Source organism: Drosophila persimilis, unplaced genomic scaffold, assembly GCF_003286085.1.
Source record: "Drosophila persimilis strain 14011-0111.01,24,50 unplaced genomic scaffold, DperRS2 tig00000000-arrow-pilon, whole genome shotgun sequence".
Lineage (NCBI taxonomy): Eukaryota > Metazoa > Arthropoda > Insecta > Diptera > Drosophilidae > Drosophila > Drosophila persimilis.
The window spans coordinates 22,816,967-22,839,719 of record NW_020825288.1 but is presented as its reverse complement, the minus strand read 5'-3'; the positions used below and the strand labels follow the sequence as shown (position 1 = coordinate 22,839,719).

At 44.7% G+C, this 22,753-nt stretch overlaps 6 protein-coding genes and 1 long non-coding RNA gene across 8 annotated transcripts; 5 read left to right on the top strand and 2 right to left on the bottom strand.

Annotated features, from left to right (window-relative positions):
* Positions 1 to 917: 917 nt before the first annotated feature.
* On the bottom strand, positions 918 to 9,336 carry LOC6591764 (ceramide kinase). Of its 2 annotated transcripts, none has more exons than XM_002017184.2 (4): positions 8,908 to 9,336; positions 1,702 to 3,480; positions 1,448 to 1,647; positions 918 to 1,385 (listed from the first exon to the last, which is right to left on the bottom strand). In XM_002017184.2, exons 2-4 carry the CDS (start codon positions 3,448 to 3,450, stop codon positions 1,256 to 1,258), a joined length of 2,079 nt encoding a protein of 692 aa, XP_002017220.1. In that variant the 5' UTR covers positions 3,451 to 3,480; positions 8,908 to 9,336; the 3' UTR covers positions 918 to 1,255. The 2 variants fall into 2 exon arrangements, with proteins under 2 accessions (XP_002017220.1, XP_026843891.1); XM_026988090.1 differs by lacking the exon at positions 8,908 to 9,336 and adding an exon at positions 5,491 to 5,691.
* Positions 9,337 to 10,646: 1,310 nt separating this feature from the next.
* LOC113566632 lies at positions 10,647 to 11,285 on the top strand. Its single transcript, XR_003409174.1, has 2 exons — positions 10,647 to 11,025; positions 11,227 to 11,285. It is a non-coding gene; the product is annotated as an uncharacterized LOC113566632 (long non-coding RNA).
* Positions 11,286 to 11,327: 42 nt separating this feature from the next.
* LOC6591995 (altered inheritance of mitochondria protein 3) lies at positions 11,328 to 13,087 on the top strand. Its single transcript, XM_002017183.2, has 2 exons — positions 11,328 to 11,566; positions 11,626 to 13,087. Exons 1-2 carry the CDS (start codon positions 11,563 to 11,565, stop codon positions 12,855 to 12,857), a joined length of 1,236 nt encoding a protein of 411 aa, XP_002017219.1. The 5' UTR covers positions 11,328 to 11,562; the 3' UTR covers positions 12,858 to 13,087.
* Positions 13,088 to 15,432: 2,345 nt separating this feature from the next.
* Positions 15,433 to 18,179, top strand: LOC6591994. Its single transcript, XM_026994628.1, has 4 exons — positions 15,433 to 15,512; positions 15,575 to 16,035; positions 16,104 to 17,757; positions 18,033 to 18,179. Exons 2-4 carry the CDS (start codon positions 16,032 to 16,034, stop codon positions 18,043 to 18,045), a joined length of 1,671 nt encoding a protein of 556 aa, XP_026850429.1. The 5' UTR covers positions 15,433 to 15,512; positions 15,575 to 16,031; the 3' UTR covers positions 18,046 to 18,179.
* Positions 18,180 to 18,453: 274 nt separating this feature from the next.
* LOC6591993 (DNA-directed RNA polymerases I, II, and III subunit RPABC2) lies at positions 18,454 to 19,042 on the top strand. The gene is made up of 2 exons (XM_002017181.2): positions 18,454 to 18,538; positions 18,605 to 19,042. Exons 1-2 carry the CDS (start codon positions 18,510 to 18,512, stop codon positions 18,969 to 18,971), a joined length of 396 nt encoding a protein of 131 aa, XP_002017217.1. The 5' UTR covers positions 18,454 to 18,509; the 3' UTR covers positions 18,972 to 19,042.
* Positions 18,983 to 20,941, bottom strand: LOC6591992 (protein downstream neighbor of son homolog). Its single transcript, XM_002017180.2, has 3 exons — positions 20,859 to 20,941; positions 20,629 to 20,789; positions 18,983 to 20,560 (listed from the first exon to the last, which is right to left on the bottom strand). Exons 1-3 carry the CDS (start codon positions 20,904 to 20,906, stop codon positions 19,069 to 19,071), a joined length of 1,701 nt encoding a protein of 566 aa, XP_002017216.1. The 5' UTR covers positions 20,907 to 20,941; the 3' UTR covers positions 18,983 to 19,068.
* Positions 20,942 to 21,339: 398 nt separating this feature from the next.
* Positions 21,340 to 22,630, top strand: LOC6591991 (zinc finger protein 547). Its single transcript, XM_002017179.2, has 3 exons — positions 21,340 to 21,426; positions 21,485 to 22,098; positions 22,161 to 22,630. The coding sequence occupies exons 1-3, from the start codon at positions 21,379 to 21,381 to the stop codon at positions 22,405 to 22,407; spliced, it is 909 nt and encodes a 302-aa protein (XP_002017215.2). The 5' UTR covers positions 21,340 to 21,378; the 3' UTR covers positions 22,408 to 22,630.
* The last annotated feature ends 123 nt before the right edge of the window (positions 22,631 to 22,753 follow it).

The following is a 22,753-nucleotide window of genomic DNA, read 5'->3' as shown; positions in this document are numbered from 1 at the left end:
CAATTAAAAAATATACCGCAAAAAACCTGGCGAGTACAAGTTCTTTCATACATATTAATAAATTTTGATATTCCGTGGAATATTACCATCTATATAGAAAATTTAGCCATGTCCACATAATTTTATACGATTGTTGGATAAATTTTCTACTTGACTAGCTTGTTTTAAATACTTGCTTTTATTGGATTTTGTCTAAAAAAAGCTTTTCGCGAAAAAGGTCAAAGTGACGAGGGATTTGGCGGCGAGGAAAACTCCCTCCACGAAGAGAGGATATCCCTTCACAAAATAGACATCAAATCAAAAAAAAAGAGAGCAAGTGCCACCAAACTTGAGCGCCAAATAGAAATAGTTTGAAAGTGAATGATCGAAATGGATTTAAATACAATCCATTGGAATAAATGATGCACGTAAATTCGATTTGAGAGGGCGAAAAGTTTATATACCTCATGTTCTTAAAAAAACCTTTAAAAACGTAATATAATAGATTAACTTTGACCTCAAAAAATACCAAATCAGGGATGCAACGAATTTAGCCCAACTAAGCCCCTCTATTTAAACAGTGCAACGAAATGTCCTTTTCTACATGGATGCGACACGGTAACTACGTATTTGCTACATATCAACAGCACATTTATGGAGTCTGGACATTTGTATACCCTATGTTTGTTCCTCGCATATCCACCCATTTTTTTCCTTACAAAAAAGGTAACCAAGATATTCTGTTCGACATGAATATATAGGATATGGATTGGATCGGACTGCTTTAGAGCTGCCCCAACAGAAATGTAGATTAATTGATCAGGTTCCTGATTCATTTACAGACAAGTCTGAAATCTTTATTAATACCGAAAGCTATCGGAATTTAATAGGTTGGACAGATGAAATTATCCATTTCTTAAAAGAGCAAACAATTTTAATTTTGAATTTAAACATTATAACACTTTGTTTTTATTGCCAGTATACCAATATATAATATATATGTATATTTCATATATTTCAGTGTATGTATAATGCAGACCTTTCCTTTGGGGATTGGAATGTTTCCGTTTGCTTGGCGCATCTTTCAGATGCCGTAATACAGTCAAGAATATCAGTTACATGGTTTCTTTTGAGCTATGCTAAAACAATAATAGTTGAGGGGAGACCCCTACGAGTACGAATACGAATACCCTACGCAAAACTACAAGCTACTTGTCACGGCCAATTGGTTTAGGTTTAGGTTTAGATTTAGATTAATTTGTGTTTAAAGCTTCTTCTAGTCCTTGCAGCAGCAATACACATTGTCGCTGGAGCTGGCTGGCGTTGAGGGGGCAGTGCCGCTCTTGAGCGGCTTGCTATAGGAATGCGGACCGCGCATGAAGACCTCTATAAGCTGACAATGCGATCTGGAAGGAGCGAGAGAGGATGATCATTAGCTTTTGCTGGAGGGAATCTACAGAGGCAATACCTCATGGTTATGTCCAAGTCGGTGACCACCTCGCCATCACAGTTCCAGCTGGAATACTCTGAGGAGGAGCTGCTGCCGACCTCCGCCTGTGCTATGGGCTGGCAAGAGCCTGCAATGCTGTAGTCGTCACCATTGGCCGCTGCGAATGTCCTAAACTGGAACTTTCTTGTGCGATAGACATCCACAAAGGGCAAATTTCGCTGTAAAACAAATTGTGTTAGTACACTTCTAGCGCAAAGCACTAAGATACTTACTATATCTCCACTTCGGCCGGCTGTATTTAACAGAAATCTCACATTATTGAGCAGCGAGGTCTTCTTGACGAGAATCAGATCCAGGCAGCCATCGCCCAGATGACTATACCGGGAGATTCCGTTGGGACTGCGGGCGCAGGCACAGGTTATATTGGCGCCGCAGATCATGAAGAAGTTGCCCTTTATGACCTTCCATTGCTCAGAGGCAAGGCTCTTCATGGAGTGGACGCTGCCCACTGGCAGCTGGAGCTTGTCGGGCCGCGGCCTGGGTCTGAGCAGAGCCGCCTCGCTGGGCGTTAGATGGGACTCCTCTGGGTCGGCCTCCTCCAGTGTAGCGCTGCTTGTGTTCTCCACTTCTGCGTCTTCCGCGTGGACAAACAGAGAGGAGCGTTGCTGCTCCTGCATGGAGCTGGCAAAGCTGCAGCGCTGGCAATTGGCATAGCAAATGGAGGGCACAGACTCGCCCAGAGAGCACACACTGTCCGGACTCTGCGGGAGATTCTCCTCCAGCGGTGTGGGCTGCAGATCCGGCTCCTCCAGCAGCCGCAGCTCGGCGTCGTAGCCCCGGTTGTTGATGAAAGCCTTGACGCCGCTGTACTCGTATCTCTTAGGCCCCATCCAGCGGTAGTTCTCGCTCTGGGCAGCCACATCCCCCAGGTAGCCGTAGCTGAGGACGCTGGCGCAGAACCTCAGCAGCGATTGGCTGTTGCTCACGCTGCAGACGTCCAGGCCGCGATGCTGGCCGAGGATCACATGTATGGCCGCCGTCCGGACATCTGCCGTCCCATGCATGCTGTAGGCAATGGTGTCCGTGCTTCCGGCTGGGATTACACCCACTGGGATCTCAGGTCGCGGTATGTACGAGGGTCGTTGCTCGTCGATGCCCAGTTCCCGCATTCGCCGGAACAGCAGGCCGTTGATGACCTCCGCCACAGTGCCGTCGCCACCCACACAGCAGACGGCGTCGTAGCAGCTCAGGTCGTGGCTCAGCAGGATGTCCCTCACCTGATTCGCCCGCTGGGTGGTAATGCACGTGGCATCGATGCCCGCCAACTGGAATATGGGCCGCACATGTCGCTCATAGGTCTGCGAGCCGGCCTTCCGCCCGCCATACGGATTGATGAACACCAGCAGGCGGCGCACTCGCAGTCGCGTGCTCGATGGCTGGTGGAGGCGTGCCTGCAGCTCCTGGTCCCACTGCCGCACAATGTACGGGTCCGCATTGAAGAACGTGAGGCGTCGCAGCTCCCAGCGGTTGCAGTCCGTCTGGGACTTGGTCAGGCGCAGGGCATAGTTGATGGTCAGGTACTGAGAAGTGGGCCTGGTATCGGCTTCTCCCTGGGCATTGATGGCCTGGGGATTCGGCGGCTGGATGGAGGCTATCTTTGTGTCTCCCGCCCGCACGCTGATCACATCGTCCACATGGAGTATGTGACTCTTGGGGCCATAGCCGCGCTGTCCCTCCGGCGAGGGCGGATCCTCGGGCAGCGGCGCCTTGGTCTCCTGGCTGCTCTTCGACTGCTTCACCTTCTGCATGCGCTCCCACACCAGCTGCTGGCCATGGAGCAGCACCCGATAGGACTTCTTCTTTAGCTGGAAATTGTTCAGCAGAATGTCATGCGACGGCGAGAGGTCTCCCGCTGCTGTTGCCGTGGCTGTGGCTCTGGCGGAGGAGCAGGTCCCATAGTTGTTGGAGGAGCAGGGGGCGTAGGTGGATGACCCCCCCAGTGACTGTTTACTTTGCGTCATCTCTGCTCTCCGTCGATGGCTTTGTCGGCGCTGCAAAAGGCAGAAAAGAAAACAGGTTTCCATTAGAAACGGCAAACGGGAGGGCACAGGGGGGAGCAGCAGGGGGAGTGGTGGAGCTGCTGGGAGGTGAAGAAAAGGTGATTCGTCTCTGCCATTAATTTTGAGTTACGACGACGCGTCGCCTCCATTCTCTTTTTTTGGTCTTAATTGATGTAATGAGGGATGGAGGAAGAGGTGATAAAAGAACAGGTAAAGAGTACAGAGTGCGGGGGTTACCCCCCTCCCCCCAGATCCCCAGTAATCCAATCAAATCTTTCAGAGTCATTAGCATTTCCATGCTAACGATTTGTGGAATGAAAACCTTTGATGAAACCCCCAACAACATTCGTTGGTTGAATGAAGGTTCTATGCGGTTCAATGATCATCAACTAAACCCATATTTCGGCGTATAATAACAGTCATTATATTGCAGTATCCAAACCATCCATCAATGAGGTTCATAACGATGATAGTGATTATTGATAAACAGGGCAGACGGTTATAGGAATGTGTGACTCAGAAATATAGAGCTTTCGGATAAAAGTATAATTTAAGGGGGGTCCCGTGCAGAAGGAAACCCATCTATAAGCACCTTAAAGATAGTAAGACCCTCATTTAACTGACATTTAGTCCACATGGGTTCCCTCCCATTTACAAAACATATCTTTCCCTTGAGTTAAAATAAAATAAAATTCCCCCTAGCATGCCATCCACTATCACGTTCTCCATCAAGCAGTGCACTGCTTATGGGATTACTGGCGAGTCCCCTGCAGGAATATTGTACTTTTCCTTCCATAAATACATATATAGTAGTTGCCTTCGCTTCGTCGTTTCAGTGCTTATCAGCGGCACAAAAAAGTGCACATTCTGAGAACTTGTTCCACCTCTTACCATATAACCTTATAAGCATGATTGTGCACACGATTGTACCCATACATACATATATATATGGCTATAAGTACATGGGAATGTGCTACACTTATTTCGTGCTCATAGCGCACTGAACTCGAACCAACGTGAGGTGAGGACGGACGCCTTGGGGGCACTGCGCAAAAGTGTAAATTTTGTAAAGAAAAACTGGTTTAAATTGTTGCTTGCTTTTGCAATCGTAGAGGGGAAACACAAAAGACACAATGCAGGCGCAGAGTTGATTGAACTCTCAATTTCAAGCGGGAAATGCAAGGGAAAAGGGAAGTAGATTATTCAAGACCCAAGAATCCCCAAGAATTCCCCAAGAAATCCAAGAAATGGTTTGAAAATTCACGGTTTTTAGTAGAGTTCTTTAGAAATCAAAGCCAAACTTAATGCAATCAAAGTGTTTCATTAAAATACCATAAAAAAGACGGAATTCCTTAAAAATAATCTCCAGAACACTCGTATTTCATAGTAATTTCAATGCTGGCAACTACTCCCACATTCAGGTCATGTTTGCTCTATAAATTTTATGCATTAGATATTTGACACAAAAAGAGATCCAGAGATCCAGAGAGCGAGAGACGCCGAAAATAAACTCTGGGATAAACATCTTTGAGAGTTGAGTTCTTAAGAGTTATGCCCCGAAGAACAATGAATCTTTTTCTTATTTGAGAAGAACAAACTGAATATTGTCATATGTCTATGCAAATTTATTTAAGAGAGTGGAAAAGAGAATGTGTTCAATGATATTTCGAATATGGGGATATCCAGTAATTCAATATATCCAGAGATCAATGTAGTCCCCCAATTTTCCAAGGAATACTTTCTTTTTAGAGAAGAGTTTGGTAGATAAAACCTATACTGGTTTACTATGAATACTATAATCATTAAAAGAGGTAGATGTAGGGGCATTCTATACCTTTTTGTTTGATTTACAAAGTCTAAAGTTAACGTGGAATTTCAAGTTTATAGCACAATATAGCATAGGTAATTGTTTTTCTCCACCTTGTTCCACCTGTGTTTACCCTTGTACGCCCCACCGTACCGTGTAGAAATATAATATATTCAATGTTTAGTTAGTCATACCTTTAGTCAGCCACAAGGCGACTCTCTCGAGAGCTCCAGCACTTTGTTGTTGCTAATTAGAGACCAGACACTTGAATACTTGAAACCAGAACTGAACACACCGACGGTTGACAGACGACAGACGACGGACCAGAGACCCCCGTTTCACGCGTCGTGTGAGGCAACGTTCAAGGTTATCCCCCACTGAAAAGTGCGACAGCCAGACAGACGGAACGGAACAGAACGGACCGGACCGATCCGCAGCACCCAAAACCCGCAAAAAAACTAAGTTTTAGAATCGTTGAGCCGCTCAGCCACAGCCGCAGAGTGAGGAAGCTGCGTTCGCTCTCAAAAAGCAGTTTGGAAAACGAGTTCTCTCTCGTCTACTCCAATCTACTCTGCTCTCTCCTCTCCGCTCCGATTGCGTGCAGCACACGGCTTGACCTTCGCCTTGAATCGCTCTGTTGTTCACAAAATAACCGGGCTTGTACTCAAGATCTCAACGGAAACTGCATTGAAACGGCAGCTGCGCCATACTTGTGACTCTGCAGCCAGTTTTGAATCATTTCCTGCCACTACTCGTACGGGTACGGGTATATATGTATATATATTCCGATCTTGACATTCAGATGCTCATATTTTGATGGGGTCTTTAACTGCAGCCATTCGGCCATGAAGGGCACTCAAATGGCAGTGCAAAAAGTTAATTAAGCTCGCTTTAATGTTTGCTTTTTTATGGTCGTCGTTCAAATACTCGTATAAAAAGTGTATTTTGGCCATCGGAATGTTTGGTTTAAATGATGCCTCAAACAGAGGGAGGGAAGAACTTAAAGAACTTACCAACGAATTCTCTGAATTGTTATAGATTTTATTTTATTTGACTAAAAATAAAGGGAAAATGTGATCTAGATTACTGGTTTTGAAAAGATGGGATTGTGGGAAGGGATTCAGATACATTAGAGCCCTTTCTGGAGACCGGAATCCATTAATTTATTTATAGCCCCTTTCTAGGGATACATCTCTGAAGAAACCTCATTATACTACACATAAATCGCATCTCACAAACACAATCATCTTCACTTTCTCGCTTTTTGCCAATTAAATGCAAAAACTGCAGGCATTTTCATCTTGAAGGCAGATCCCGACACTCGAAGCTATTTTTGATGCCAAAAAGTAATTAATTTTTACAAAAGAAATGCCTTTTGTAGAGGGAATACGAACAAAACTTAATTATAAATAAACATGGTCTCAAAATAAATGTTTGCTTTGCTCTCTCTCTTTCTCTATTTTCTATGTACAAATCAATCATAAATGAGGGATGGGGGAATGGATGTACCTCTCATCGGAAAAAAAAACAAGAGGCGGCCCCCTCAGGAAATGTGTAAACAAAATACACGATAAGTAAATAAAATCAAATATGAACGGAAAGTGGGGGATATTTCTGATTGGGGGAAACCACTCATTTCCTATTCCAGAAAAATAAAAAAAAAATGGGGGAAATATTCTTAATAAATGCCGCTAATGGCGGGTGTTATTCCCATTTGTTATTTTCAAATGCCACGAATCTCTACAAAATGATGATGTTAGCCCCTAATTAAGGGTCACGCAAGCGATGCAATGATTACCTGTTTAACATCATAGTTAGTCGATTAGTCAAACAAACTGGCTCCATTACGTACGAGAGTACTGCCCTTTGTGAGAGTACAAACCACAAAGAATCTATTGTTCAGAAGGACGGGACTTATCGCTAAAACCAAACAATAACATTCGAGTGCTTTAGTACCCCATATACGACGTATATACATATGTACACTTGTGTGCGTGTACATATGTGTATTCGAGGGTTATCTCGGGTAGCAATCGGAGAATACTATATATTTTTTTGCGCTATTCGTTTACCAAAGATAAGATATGACCGATGACATCTAGTATTATATGGGGGTTAGGGTACAACGTGTAGAAAAGGGGCATGATTCCTAGAGATACATATTTGATATTCTCGAACTTTCACAATGAAAATCTTACGAATCGATAATAATAGATAATTTTTTGGACATTTTCAAACATGTGTGTCCCACAAACAGAGTTCTCAGTTGTAAATTTCACTAAAAGTGACTCATATCCGAACACATGATATCAATAAATATTTAATTAAAATACATTAAAGCTTGTAAGACACTTTTGAGCGGAGCGGAGTATAAGACCTCGTGGCATACGATAAAATATAAATCAATCTGTGGGTCTGTGTTTTCAGAGCGGAAATGTTGACTCCCTCCACAGAGGGGGAGTCCACCGATAAGAGGACACATTTATCAAATATAGCAAAAAGTACCACTTCTTTGATAAGTAAAAAAAAGCCACTTAAGACCACAATAATTGGCTTTAAAATTCAATTTGAATGCAAGATTTATAAATAAGGAAATTAAACTGCTTGCTAAGTGACAAGCAGTGGGGTATTTACCGCTATCTTAATACCCCTTTAACATGTTCTTACTTAACCCTTGTGCACCGTCTGTTACAAACTTGACCCGCTTTGTCGCAGTCGGTCATAGATCCAACCCACGTCTGACCTTTCAGACACCACACAGACACACACGCAATCGATAAGAGAAATATTATTAAGAGCTCCCACTAAAATGTGTGAAGCCATTAATCTGTGACCCAGAAAGCCAGGAAAACCAGCTGGCCAAAGAAAATCAAAAGGAAATTGTTCTAAATAAACTTTTTGCTTTATGGCTAAACAAAATGATTTAAAGAAATGTAAATTGCAGTGAAATTAAACAAAAATTGTATAAGGTACAGGGGTAGCTCTCAGAAAAGAACCACTTAGCTACACTTTCCCAAGAGACTTAATTCATAAATTAAATTTCACTTTCTTTTGGTTTAGTTTTAGTTTTTAGAAATTCTATAATTTCTATTCTTTAAAAGTAATTCTTATTCAGTGACCACTGTATCTGGTATGCATTTACAGTTGTTCTAGCTCCTGGCCACGTGCCAAATGGGAATGGGTTGCAACGCCGAACAGCAGGGCTTTTTCAGTGCACTCGCACTCGCCTAAAACAGCATGTGCGAGGGGGAGAGTATTAGACAGAGATGGAGCGAAACCAATTGGGGGCAGCATCATTCCATCCTCTCCCCCGCTGAAATTCTCCCTTACACAGTTATCACAATACCAGACAGCTGTGAGAACAACAGCAACAACTCAGCTGTAGCTTTTGAGTGTGTGTGTGTGAGCTTGCGGAATTCCTGTGAGTGTATGGGGAGAGAATTTGTGTGTATGCATTCATGTATGTGTGCCCGACTTGTTTGTCTGCCCATTATTTCAATAGCTAGAAATGTTTTACTGTTGTTGCAAGAGTATCCAATATCCAATTGGAATGCCGGTTGCTGATTGTAATTGACTAAACGAGGCAGGGGTGGGGTGTGGGGACAACTTACCTATTATATAGGTATATCCGTATATCCATACAAGCACCGTGTGTAAGTGTTGAATGCAGCTACGTCGCGGTTGGGGAAATCAAGAAAATTCAATACGGACACGCATTGCACTTTCGCACACTTAACACACTCTCAAGCACAAACATATACAGATAAGACGGGAAAACTAATGGCAATTCTTAATGACTTTTTCAATTAGGTACTTTAACTACTCAAAAACTCTGTACAGAAGAATTTGCAATAACAATTAACAAACTCAAACTGCCGTTAGAAATGCTCGAAGGGAAGATTTACACGTCGGAAAGGGTTGTTTCCCACAAACTTCGGCTCTACAAACAATTATGATTCGAATTCCACACTAAACAAGCACTTTAAAACTAAATATTTTAATGCACAGAACTGATTGTTCATAATTTATGCATTGCACATTTTAAAATGTTTTTCTAAAGACAAGAAAAACGCGCGACGCAACCGACCCCGCTCGAAGAACTTTTTTTTTTGAGTGTGGCGCAGTGTGACCTCGTGTTTATCGTTGAAATATGCCGACCGACCCTCAGAAATATACCAAAATATATCGTCTCATTTTAAAAATATACCGTAAATATACTGACGAGTTCAAGTTCTATTACACATATTCCTCGTTTTTGATCTTCCGGGGAATATTACCAGCTAGATAGAACATTTAGCCATGCCCACATAATTTTATACGATTATTGAATAAATTTTCTACTTGACTGGTTTGTTTTATATACTGACTTTTGTTGGATTTGGTCTAAAAAAGGTTTAACGAAGAAGGTCAAATAAATAAAACGTAATAAAACGTAAGAGAAAAATCGTTACTATTGCTCAATTTTGATATTCCGTTGAATAATTCTGACTAACTAAAACCTTTAGCTCTGACGAATACATTTTCTACAAGATTAGCTGTGTTCAAGTACTCCTTTTTATTATATTGTGTCTAAAACATGGTTTAAGCCAAAATTATCAACAAAAAACAGTGGTAACGTAAGTGTAAACGTAAGTAAAGACGTCAACCGGAGTTTGGGCAATTGTATACCCTTTTTCGTTAATATAATATGAAGAAACTGTTTAAATACGTAATTAGTTAAGAAATTATCTCAGATTGTTTTGTTTTTGACATATTAATGCATATGATTAAATATATCTCGATCCCGATACCCCCAGGGTATGAGTGTACATGGAATTGGCAATTTAAAAGTATGGAATGGGAATTATTTTATAGATTTCAGGCATAGATTCTATAAATTATCGTAAAATGTCTAAAAAAGTACACATTAGGCATGAATGCTACTTTCGTTCAGTGGAGGTCTCCACCGGATCACCTATCATGTCCGTTCATCATGCTCGATGATCAAATTCAATCATACCTCAATGATACATAGATCTTCAGGTACAGTCATTGTATCTTGTAATTAATCCGATGAAATATCCTTCAATTCTCTTTTCAACCCATCAATTGGCAAAGTGAAAATTACATATGAAGTGTGCAGTCTCAGAGTTATTTAGTATATTGCAAATTAGAAGTACTCGAAGTATCCTACGACGTAATTTTTGTACGAAGCACAAATTCACTGTGTTATCAAAAAAATAAATAAAAATTCATATAAGTATTCAACATCCTAGTCGCAATTGTACACATGTAATTATTTGACTTACCTTAATTTGAAATTAACGTCTTTTGACGTTGGAGTCATTGATTGATTATTGAACAAAATTACAATGTACCATATTGTTCTTGTCTTTTTTATTTTCTTGGTATAGCGAGCGCAGCTCGAGGCTCTGGAGTACTAGGTCATATTAAAGCGCCTCCACGATCAGCAACTCTTTCTGGACTATTCCATTCCATCAAGCCGAAGCCTGTTAGGAGCCACAAAGGGCTGAAATATAAAGGTGTACAAAATTTTGATATGATATACATATCAAGAAGAGCGAAATGCAGAAATGTCCGCCAGTAAAACTGTAGTTGCAACTATTGGTGACCCTTCGGTCGGCTCGGTTTGACTATGTCTTGTGGAAACCATTTAAATCCAACAGCGGAGTCCTGCAAAAAAGCAAGTATTCAGAGGAGTTTGGAGTCTGTATTCAGAAAAGCAAATGGTAAATGGTATACCCGGTACTCAGTCAGTATATACAACACATATGTACATACATACATATGTGAGCTTATGATTTATGTAATTCATCCAATATATTTTATATTTCGTTTGGTATCGTTGTTCAAAAAGCGATAAATTGATTTTCTTCTTTTTTTTGCCTGTTTTTACATATGCCTCTTTTTTTATTCTCACATCTCTCCAGAGATATGCTCTAACTTATAGTCTTGTAGTCTCTGAGAACTAGGCGCTCATCGGGACAGACGGACGGACAGACAGATATGGCAATATCGACTCGGCTGCTGATGCCGGTCCAGAATATATATACTTTATGGGATCGGAAACGCTTTCTTCTGGGTGTTGCAGACATCCACCTTCATACCCCCAATATACCCCTATGCTCCTCGAGTATCAGGTATAATAAAACAGTTGGAAAAAAGTGCCAAGTAGTAAGTGTCTCCTTATTTGGGGCATACGTTCAACATTTGTTGTAGATGTCAGATGTGTTCCCATTTTGTTTCCGGCCAGTAAGTGAGCGAAAATGTGTGAGTATTCGTTTTATTTTGACTGTCTAGCCGCAATAATGAGTGGTTCATGCTTGCAGCAACCCCCTGTGGCAAGTGCACCAACTGCCCTTGCGGCGTAAGTGGTAGCATAGCGACAACAGGCACGCCACAGCAGCCCCGCTCCCAGCCACCGCCACCCCCGCCACAGCAGCAACCACCAGAGGATCTATCGTACCCGCAGATGCCTCCACAACAACGGCAATCAGAATACCAGTCGGACCAATACCAGCAACAATTATACCAGCAGCAGCCTCGCTATCAATCAACTTTGCAGCCACAGGAAGCACGCTATCAATCGACCTTGCAGCCGCAGGAACCGCGTTATCAATCAACTTTGCAGCCACAGGACTCCACCCAGATACAAGAAGCTAGATACCTACCAGTAGCGCAATCCCCACCACCGCCTGGCCAACCACAACAACCAGGAACCGGAGGGGGAGGATGTCACGGCTACTGCCAAAGATTCCAAGGACAATACCCCCCGGAACAATGTTTGACAGATGCTGCACCGCGATCCACAGGATACCGCCAAGATCCAGCATTCCGCCAGGATCCGTCATTCGTTCAATACCAATCGGCCCCCAGCCCCCAGGCAGTGAGGCAAACATACCCCATGGCGCAATCACCACCACAATACGCCGCAGGACAACTATCGCCGCAGTATCCCCAGGCACAATCGACGCCACAGTACTCGCCACCACCGCTGCCGCGAGAGCAGTCCTACGTGGCGCCACAGCAAGTGGGGGGCTACGACCAGCCAATGTCGCAGCCAGAACTGCAGCCGGGGCAGAAGCAAACGGAAGTGGCGAGCTGTGTTTTACCAACTACAAAAGTTCAAAAGAGAAAAAACGCCACCATGAGTTGCAATTGCGGTAAAAACAGGACCCGCAATACGAAAATTGGACCTGGTGGTCGCAAACGTCCGGTAGCAGCAACGGGTGCAACGCAGCCAGAGGAGGACGACCTGCCAGTTGCGGATACCTATACGTGCACTCGTCCCCAACGAAAGCCAGATTCTCTGCAGGATGGGCCCGGGATGGTGGCCGGAGTACCGGAGTTGCGATGCAACTGCCACGAGAAGAAGAAAGTGGACTGTTTCTGCAAAACGCCGGTCAAGCCAATCGCGAAAGAGGCACCACCCCCTGCTAGGGAACTCACTCATGCCTACGTGGGCTGCGGTCAGCCCTATTCGGGTCCACCGACGTACCAGGGTAACGGGAGGGGCAAATGCGGACACTGTTCGCATAAAAAGAAGTGTGCTATTCAGTGATCGATCCGAACAGGCGTAGCAGGCGCTCGCATCCCCCACGAAGGGGGCTCGGCCTGGAATGTGAATGGGCAATGGAACACATTTCTAAATTTAAAATCTTCCAAATTCTCAGTGCTGCTTCAGCAACCCAGCTAAGCTACTCTACGCTTCCCTAAATTTTTCAGCAACAAAATGTGGACAATAAACCAAATGTTATAGCTAAATGGGCAGGCATAAGAAGCACAACAAAATCCCATTCAATTCCGGAATTTCTTGGAGAGGGCCAGATTGGGGAGGTTTATTATATGCATAAAGGAAGCTTTGTATAGAGTTTCAAAGTCATTACAGATTCCTGTAGCACGCTAATGGAAACGGTAGAAAATTCAAAAAACGCGACTCTGCACGAGAACGAAACGTTTCAGTAGAAGGTTCGAGTTGAGCAAATAAAACGAAAAAAAACAACGAGAAAGTTGTCAAGATTAAGTTTATTATAAAAGAAATATTTTCCACAATTTTAGTAGCTGTCAGATCTGTTTCATTGCGTTTTTTGGCCTGTATGTTGTTGCCTTGGCCAGGCTGAGATAAAATGGGTCGCAGTAAGTATAACCGAATGAGTATTAATACATTCGCATTGTCCTACCACACTTTAATTGTGCAGAGTCCAGCTCCGACAAGGACAAACAATGTGCGTGCCCGCCTGGATACCAACCACAACCAGTACCAGCAGCACAGGTAGTGCCAGCGGCTCACGGGCAATCACAATCCGAGGGGTGTCAATGGTGCCAATCAGTTCCGGATCCTCCACCGAAATCCTCATTCTCTTGCAAAAAGACCTGCAGAAGCTGCAGCTCTTCCAAAAAGAAGTGCGTTATTCTATGATGGAGTCGTTAACCCAGGGATATGTTGAACAGGAGCAGAAGGCGCTACAGAAACACTCGGCCAAGGGCAATGGTAGACATTTCTACTCTCGGCCTTTCTAAACCTTTCAGCAACAAACTACGAAAAATAAACCAAATGTTATAGCTAAATGGGCAGGCATAAGAGCACAACAAAATCCCATTCAATTCCGGAATTTCTTGGAGAGGGACAGATTGGGGAGGTTTATTATATGCATTACAGATTCCAGTAGCACGCTAATGGAAACGGTAGAAAATTAAAAAAACGCGACTCCGCACGAGACCGAAACGTTTCAGTAGAAGGTTCGAGTTGAGCAAATAAAGCGAAAAAAAAACGACGAGAAAGTTGTCAAGATTAAGTTTATTATAAAAGAAATATTTTCCACAACTTTAGTAGCTGTCAGATCTGTTTCCTTGCGTTTTTTGGCCTGTATGTTGTTGCCTTGGCCAGGCTGAGATAAAATGGGTCGCAGTAAGTATAAGCGAATGTGTATTAATAAATTCGCATTGTCCTACCACACTTTAATTGTGCAGAGTCCAGCTCCGACAAGGGCAAACGATGTAAGTGCAAGCTGACTGGTAGCGTAACGGTAATTTTACCGCCTGGATACCAACCACAAGCAGTACCAGCAGCACAGGTAGTGCCAGCAGCTCACGGGCAATCACAATCCGAGGGGTGTCGATGGTGCCAATCAGTGGCGGATCCTCCACCGAAATCCTCATCCCCTTGCAAAAAGACCTGCGGAAGGTGCAGTTCTTCAAAAAAGAAGTGCGTTATTCTATGATGGATCTGTTGAACACTCGGCCAAGGGCAGTTTTAAAGCTATCCAAATTTCCAGTGTTCTTTCGATATCCCAGATCTTGCCTTACTCTCGGCATTTCTAAACCTTTCAGCAACAAACTGCGAAAAATAAACCAAATGTTATAGCTTGTGGCCAGGTAGCATACACGTACAACCAACTTCCTTCCAATTCTGGAACTTATTTTGGTAGGGATTATTTTGCCAACTACCGTTTCGAGCAGGATAGAGTGGTATAAACTTCCGGGGGGTTTATTTGTGTAATTTAAAGCTAAGTACTTTTACATAAGAAACTCTGCTTGCTGCAGGACATCAGGTCAAAAGATCCAAGAATTTTCCATCTGGATATCATACATTTACTTTTATGCTTTTACGATACTTTTGTATCGCTGTTCTCTCCTAAAGGAGAGGCGGGATCTCTAAGCGATCTCTTTGAAATTTGCTCGCAATTGTCATGGGATGAATTAGATCTTTGCTTATCCTCTTTCCACCTAATGACCTATTTGATTAGAATTTTCGCTCACCTCCGCCATAGCACGCACACTGTACGAGGAGGAGTGTGTGATAGAGAGGGAGATAGTGAGTAAGCCAGTGGAAGGCTTTGCGTAGCCACTGCAGTAGTTGGATTACTCGTATCTTCAAGAACGTGGATGTGGGGGAGGAAAGGGGCAGGTCGAAATTTGTATAGATACTTTGAACAGTGGGATATCACAGGGTCGGAAACGATTCCTTCTGGGGGCTGCTCACGCCCACTTCCACCACAAAACTAAGAAATATACCCCTATACTCTTTGTATCGGGTATAAAATGTAAAGGAAACGAAAAAGAGCACGAGAAAGGTGCCATGTATTAAGTGTCTTACTTACGGAGCACTTTCAACAGTCTTAGCAGTTGCCAGATCTGTTTCATTGTGTTCATTGTGTTCATTGTGTTCGTTGCCCTGCTTGTGTCTACGTCTACATTTGATCTAAAATGGGTCGTAGTAAGTAAAAATTAATTTGTATTAACGAACTTGATCTGATTAATCTGATTTTATCTGCGCAGAAGCCAAATCCAACAAGTGCAAACAGTGCCCGTGCGGGATGACTGGTAGCGTAACGATAATTACGGAGAACGAAGTGCAACATCAGCCAGCACGAGTAGTACCGCAAGGACCCCCAACCGGTGGGTGTAAAGTGTACCGAGGCCCACCACCAGGATTTCCGGGACACTTGGAAGCAGAAAACCCTGCGATTCGAGAGAGGCCCGCTGGCCAAAGTCGCTACCACTGCGGACACTGCAATCAAAGCTCGAAAGGCAGTAGTTGTGTTGTTCAATAATGGATGATCGGCTTGAACAGGCGTAGCAGGCGCTACTTGCGAAGGCAAACACTCGGCCAAGGGCAATGGAACACATTTCTAAATTCATAGCTATCCAAATTTTCAGTTTTCTCTCAATATCCCACTCTCGGCCTTCTCAAACCTCTCAATATGCGCCAACAATAAACCAAATGTTATAGCCAATGGGCAAGTAACAGCCAGCATAAAGCACACAACAAAATCCAACCCAATCTCAATCCGATCTATTTCGCTAGGGAACCACTCCAGCTACAGTTCGGAGCGATCGGATTGTGACCTGTCATCCGATAGTTGCTCCAATGACAGTACCTGCAGCTGTTGCTCGGACCAGCCTCCGCCACCGCAATGTCGCCCGCAGCAGCCACCGGCGGTTCGGCCACGGCCAAGTCCCCAGACTTTCAACGATGATACTAGCTTCTGTCCTCCGGCGCTCCTGCCTCCAGCAAGCGTTCAGTTTGGTGCCACAAATTTTGACAATGTCTGTCCTATGGACTGGACGCCAGTTTATGTGCTTCCACAGTGCTGCTGCATGCCAACGATGCCTCCATCGATGAGGTCAGCAGCTCAGCAATTCTGTGCCCCCTCCGCACCAAGATTTCAAGAGCGATCCTTAGACCAGACGGATGGGCAGAGGGCTAGTTTCGGCACTGAAATGCTCTGCTACTGTATACCAAAGAACCCGACACCGATGATGCCAGCAGCTCAGCAAGTATGTTTTCCTCCCGAACCAAGAACTCAAGAGCGGTTCGTTGACCATGGCCAGAGGGATAGTTTCGGCAAGGACATGCTCTGCTGCTGTAAGGCGACGATGGCTCCACCGATGAGGCCAGCAGCTCAGAAAGTCTCTTCCCCTCCCGAACCAAGAACTCAAGAGCGGTCCGTTGACCATGGCCAGAGGGGTGGTTTCCGCAATGAAATGATCTGCTGCTGTAAGGCGACGATGGCCCCACCGATGAGGCCAGCAGCTCAGCAGGTCTGTTCTCCCCCTGAACCAAGAACTCAAGAGCGGTCCGTTGACCATGGCCAGAGGGGTGGTTTCGGCAATGAAATGCTCTGCTGCTGTAAGGCGACTATGGCTCCACCGATGAGGCCAGCTGCTCAGCAGGTCTGTTTCCCTCCCGAAGCAAGAACTCAAGACCGATCCTTTGACCATGAAAACTGTAATTTGGACGATGACAATATCTATCTCGAGCAATCGGCTCCGCCTGTTTCTAAGCGTACAAAGAGATGCAGCAAGCAGCCGCCTCCAGAGAGCAGTCGACGGCAGACGGATTCGGGGTGCCAGAGATCAAAGCGGCCACCAGCTCAGGTGCGATGCTTTAAGCAAGGGCAATGCGGGCAAAGAGGACAAAGCGGACATAGAAGTCACAGAGGTGGGGGAAAATGTTACCCCAATGCGTATCCCGTGCCTGTGTTGGGCAGACAGATGGCCAATACGATGGATTCGCTGGATCCGGTGGATTCGGATCAGATGGATCCGCTGGGTCCGAGGTGCGACTTTGGGGAATCTTCGGAAGCAGCGTCAGCAGCTATCGATACCGATGCTCGCGCACAACCAAACGAGTCGATCAGACCGTTACAGCGTATAGGACAAGCCCGTCATGGGGCGGGTATAAACGAACCTTTCGATCAGTATTACCAACACCCGTGCACATCCCGAAGAGCCCCGGAGATGAATCCAATGGCTAACTTTGATCCAGATCGATTTGACAGTGATCAGCGTGGTGGTATCGGGCGTCTGCGAAATGTTAATATACGCACTCACATCGATTATGACTATGCTCAGATTCCGGGCAATGAGAACCCGCCACGCCCGCTCCCGCGAAATTATCCGGAAAATCCACCATCGCCGCAATCTCCAGGACAAAATATACCTTCCTTCCCTCACGGGTAAGCTGAAACGGGCCAACCAAACGGCTTCTACTTTCGCAATCAGAAATCTCCAAAACCAGGTGTTAACGTTGAACGTCGGCGAAATGTCGAATAATTTAATAATCTAATAAATCACTATCCATTAATACCTCAAATAATGGCAAACAACTTTTTTGATTTTCATTGCAAAACTCCGAAATATCTCAAAATTTGCGATGTATGTTGACTTTTTTCCTTGACTGTATATTTTCTTGAATTTCCACAATATTTTGCAACTTATTTTCTTCTTACAGAGACGAAAAATAAGTATCGGGATCAGGATATACAGGAAATCAATTATATGGACAGATCTAAGGGTTTATTCAGCATTATTCAACGGAATATCTAAATTAAGCAGTAGGAACGATTTTTCTCTTACGTTTTATTTTGTTGACCTTTCCAATAAAAGCAAGTATGTAAAATAAGTCAGTTAAGTAGAAAATTGATTCATTGCTCGGATTAAATTATTTGGGCAGGGCTGAGAGTTCTATCTAGCTAGTAATATTCGACGGAATATCAAAAACGAGTAATATGTATAAATGAACTGAATTCGTCAGTATATTTACGGTATATTTTCCAAATGAGACGGTATGTTTCGGAATATTTCTAAGGGTCGGACGGTATATTTTATCGATAAGGTCATACTGGTGAAAACACGCGAAAACACGCCGAATAAAAAGCTATTTTATTTCTAAATCACTTATTAATTGATATTAAAACCAAACTATACTATGGATGAAGAGGATTACGGCAATGATGAGTAAGTATCACTGAAAAGTCTCAATATTCCACCCGGACTCCACCACATGGTCTCTGACTCTTACAGCGTTGGTGGAGACGATTTCGACGACGTTGACGAGGATGTAGATGAAGATATTAATCCGGAGGAAGAGGCGGATAACATTGAGATTATTGCGCCCGGTGGAACAGGGGGCGGCGGTGTGCCCAAGTCGAAGCGCATTACCACCAAATACATGACGAAATATGAGCGTGCGCGCGTCCTGGGCACGCGGGCTCTGCAGATTGCCATGTGCGCACCCATCATGGTGGAGCTGGACGGCGAAACGGATCCCCTGCAGATCGCCATGAAAGAACTGAAGCAGAAGAAGATACCTATCATCATACGCCGCTATCTACCTGATCATTCCTACGAGGATTGGAGCATCGACGAGCTCATCATGGTGGACAACTAGAGCGGGGTATATACATAGCAATACATACATAGCAACTTTATTACATACAACAAATATACAACTTAAGACAAGCTGTTGGCCAACTGGCTCGAATTAATCAACTCCAAGCATAGCCCTCGCCCCGCTGATAGCACACACGTTCTAGAAGTCCGACAGCATGCTGGCCAGTGCGACAGATAGAGCCCACCACGGATGGCAGGAGGCCGCACTCTGAGAGATTCTGCTCGCCAAACACCTGGTCGGCCGCGGTGCCTTCCTTTCGGTCCTCCTGAGGCGCTTCTGGCGAATCCAAAACTTTCTGCGAGGCCTTGCTGAAGGCCAATGTATTGGTGCTGCTGGCCAGAGTGGAGCTGAACATCTGGCGCGTCTCGCAGAGCAGCTCCGCCACGCTGGGCAGAAATGTGGGCAGGATCAGTCCCTTGATGTCGATGCTGAAGTAATCCACGCCATCGAGTCGAACCTTTTTGGAGCGCGGCACCAGGTGCTGCATGGTAGCCTTCGGGAATGCAACTGGCGAGAGCAGAGTGGGTGGTACTCCCGCCAGACGACCCACATTGCTGATGGCGCTCTTGGCATTCAGCAGATAGCTGAAGAATCCTTGGCACTCCACTCCATCAATGAGCAGCAGCGAGTTGTCGCTGAAATCCTCTCGCATCTCGGCTGCCTGCTGTTTCCTAGCGTGGGAGGACTGTATGCGTCGTAGTTCTCGCTCGTCGACGCCCAAGCTCTCCAGCCAGGCCTCATCATCGTCCTCATCGTCTTCTCCGGTAGGAGGAGGCACCGAAGCTTCCTCTGGTGCATCCATCGTAGAGCTGCTGCTGCTCTCCTCTGTGAAGCTGCCATCGCCACCACCTGCTTCGCTCTTCAGGGGCATGGTAAACTCTATTCCCTCCTGGCGCAGGGCCATCCTCATGCCACGCGTGGAGGGTGTGACAAGGGCATGGCTCTCGGCGCGGCCGCCAATTCCCGCTGCCCGGAACAGCACCGTGAACGAGTTGGCGCACAAATAGAAGTAGGGGCACTGGCGGGCACGCAGCAACTGGAAGAGTCCGCGGAAGCTGTAGTCCCACTCCTCGGCCAGCGCCTTCCGTTCGCGCTCGCCGACCGTCACACCGATGTTCTCCTTGGAGTTGCGCGGGTAGAGCGTCAGCCAGGGCAGATGCGGATGCTGCCAGTAGTAGGTGCACTGGTTGAAACGCGTGGCATCCGAGATGTCCAGCGTGCTCTCCGACTGTTGGGTGTCGATGCAGCGCACGAAGCTGGTCAGTCCGCTGGCCAGCTGGGAGGTCTTCAACTGAATGGCAGGCAGTTCCGTGGGGCAAAAGAAGCGAGCGCGCGTCTTCAGGCACCAGTCCACAGGCAGATGCGCTGTGTGCTTCTGTTGAGCAGCCAGGGCGGCATCGTCCTCCTCTTCGGCGTACGGCTGCTGCAGCAGCTTGGCAAAGGCCTGGGCATCGAATTTCTGTAGCACAAGCTTGGCCGCCGGCGGACGTGTGGGCGTCTCTCGGACAAAGCAGGAGGAGGCCGTGACCACAGGCAGGTCGTGGACCTCGGCCTCAACTCTCTGCTTTTTCGCAACTTCTGTGGATCTGAGAGAAGTAGCTCATATGGTTTTTAGGTCAACAGCTGATCTACAAAATTAAACATGAACACTCACTTGGCAAAGGGATTCTTTCTTTTCTGCGCTAGTTTTGCTTCTAAAAGTTTGCTCTTATCAGTCTCATCCAATTGTAGTGTTGGCCTTTTGCAATTGTTGTTATTGCTTACACGTGCTGCCAATTGTTTCTTCTTTTGTTTAAGCCGTTGGAGCTTGATAAACTGCAAAATTCCAGAGATTTACATATATGTTTTGGTTTATCTGAGCTGAAATTTTCACTTAATGCGCACATCATCTGGACGGGTCCATTTGGATGCTAGTGTAGCGTCGCTGGACATGGCGTATGGTATGGTTAAAATAATATAAAAATTTGCAATTCAGCAAATATCCCGCGCAAATTTCCACTTCGGTGTGACCGTAATCAAAAACAATTCAACAGCTGGTTGGCTGGTATCGATACATTGAGCATCGATATAGTATAATTGTATTTATTGAATAAAACATTCTATTAACTTTTAGCTGCACAGCTTTAAGTTGCGAGGAATTTAGTTGCAAAATAGTATATCCATGAAACTTGAAATAGTGAAAATTAGCAATAAAATAGCTTATTTGACGACAGTGCACACGATACGATACCAATACACGCCATCGCTATCGGTGCTCATCTCTATGGCTCATCTCAGGGTCACATCATTTGCGTGTAAAGTTTTTATAAATAAATAAATAAATATCATGGATATCAAACTAGTTTGCCGGATTTGCGCTAATAAAATAAAGGACAAGAAACGCGAAAGACATTTGTTCAAATACATGCGCGGAAAGCTGCTTTGCCAACTGAAGATGATAACTGGTGTCGAGGTAATGTAATCAATGGCAATGTTAATGTTATTGTTACATTATACATTGTCCTTTCCAGTTGTCTACCAATCAAGGTTTGCCGGAGTTTATCTGCGAGCGCTGCTTCTCCGAACTGGATCTTGCTGTGAAGTTTCGCGAGCGTTGCATCTTCTCCCAAAAGTACTTGCTGGAGATGGTCATGAAGACCACTGAAGAGGACCGCAGGAAGTTTCCAATTCCGGAGCTCCACGAAATCGAAATTGATGCGGACCAATTGGAGCCAACCAATAACGATGACATGGAGCTCTTGGGGTTTGTCGAAGGGGATGACGTAGAGGACGATGAGGATGCCCAGGCGGCTGTGCTTATCGCAGCGGAAGAGGCGTACAAAGCTGAGATAAAGGAAGAGCAGATGAGACGAGTAGCAAAGCGACGCCGTAACTTCTTCATATGTGAACAATGCGGTCAGTTCTACGACGACGAATACGCCTACAATGAGCACTTGGATGCGCATCAAGAACGGAAGGAAATGAAGATGTTCTTCCCATGTACAGAATGCCCGGAAACCTTCACGAAAAAGACGGATTTGAAACAGCATCGCTCACAATTCCATAATGGGCAATGGCGGCAGTTCAAATGCTCGACTTGTGGTAAAGTGTTCGTTTCAATGGATGCCAAGCTACGCCATGAAAAGTAAGACAATAAAAAGGAGCACTTTCTGACACTTAATTAATTTAATTTATATACTCCTACAGAGCCCATGAAAATGAACGACCTTATCCCTGTCTGCAGTGCGGAAAGATATTCTCCTGTGTTTCGGAACTAAGTGAACATCATGCCACACACACGGCCACAAATATGAAATACAAATGTGAGCCATGCAGCAAGGGTTTCATGACCAAACCGCTCCTGGTGGCACATAAGCAATCAAAGAATCACAAACGCGCTCTTAAAAAAATTCAGGATGAAATTGATTTGATGGGTATCTTAGACAGTGATTAATCTTTCAAATCATTATTCTGGATTTATTGGAACTATTTCCTACTAAGAATCTCTTTGAGAATCAAAGTATGATTTTCCATTTTAAATTTGTATTTTTTTCAATGTTGAAGGGAATTAAATTGGCTGACCACATACATATGCACTATGCACGAAAGTGCATATACTATGTAGTGCATAGTTTCCTGATGTGGTTCTTTTTGTATTGCCTAGTACATATTTAAAATACTGTTGTTTCAATTCTATAACATTTAAGTATGCTTTTCTGGAGGTAGGACTTTCCCAACCCGAAAAAGCTTTCATAGACCGCGCCTGCGCACTTTTTTCACCATCTTATCAGCTTTAAATG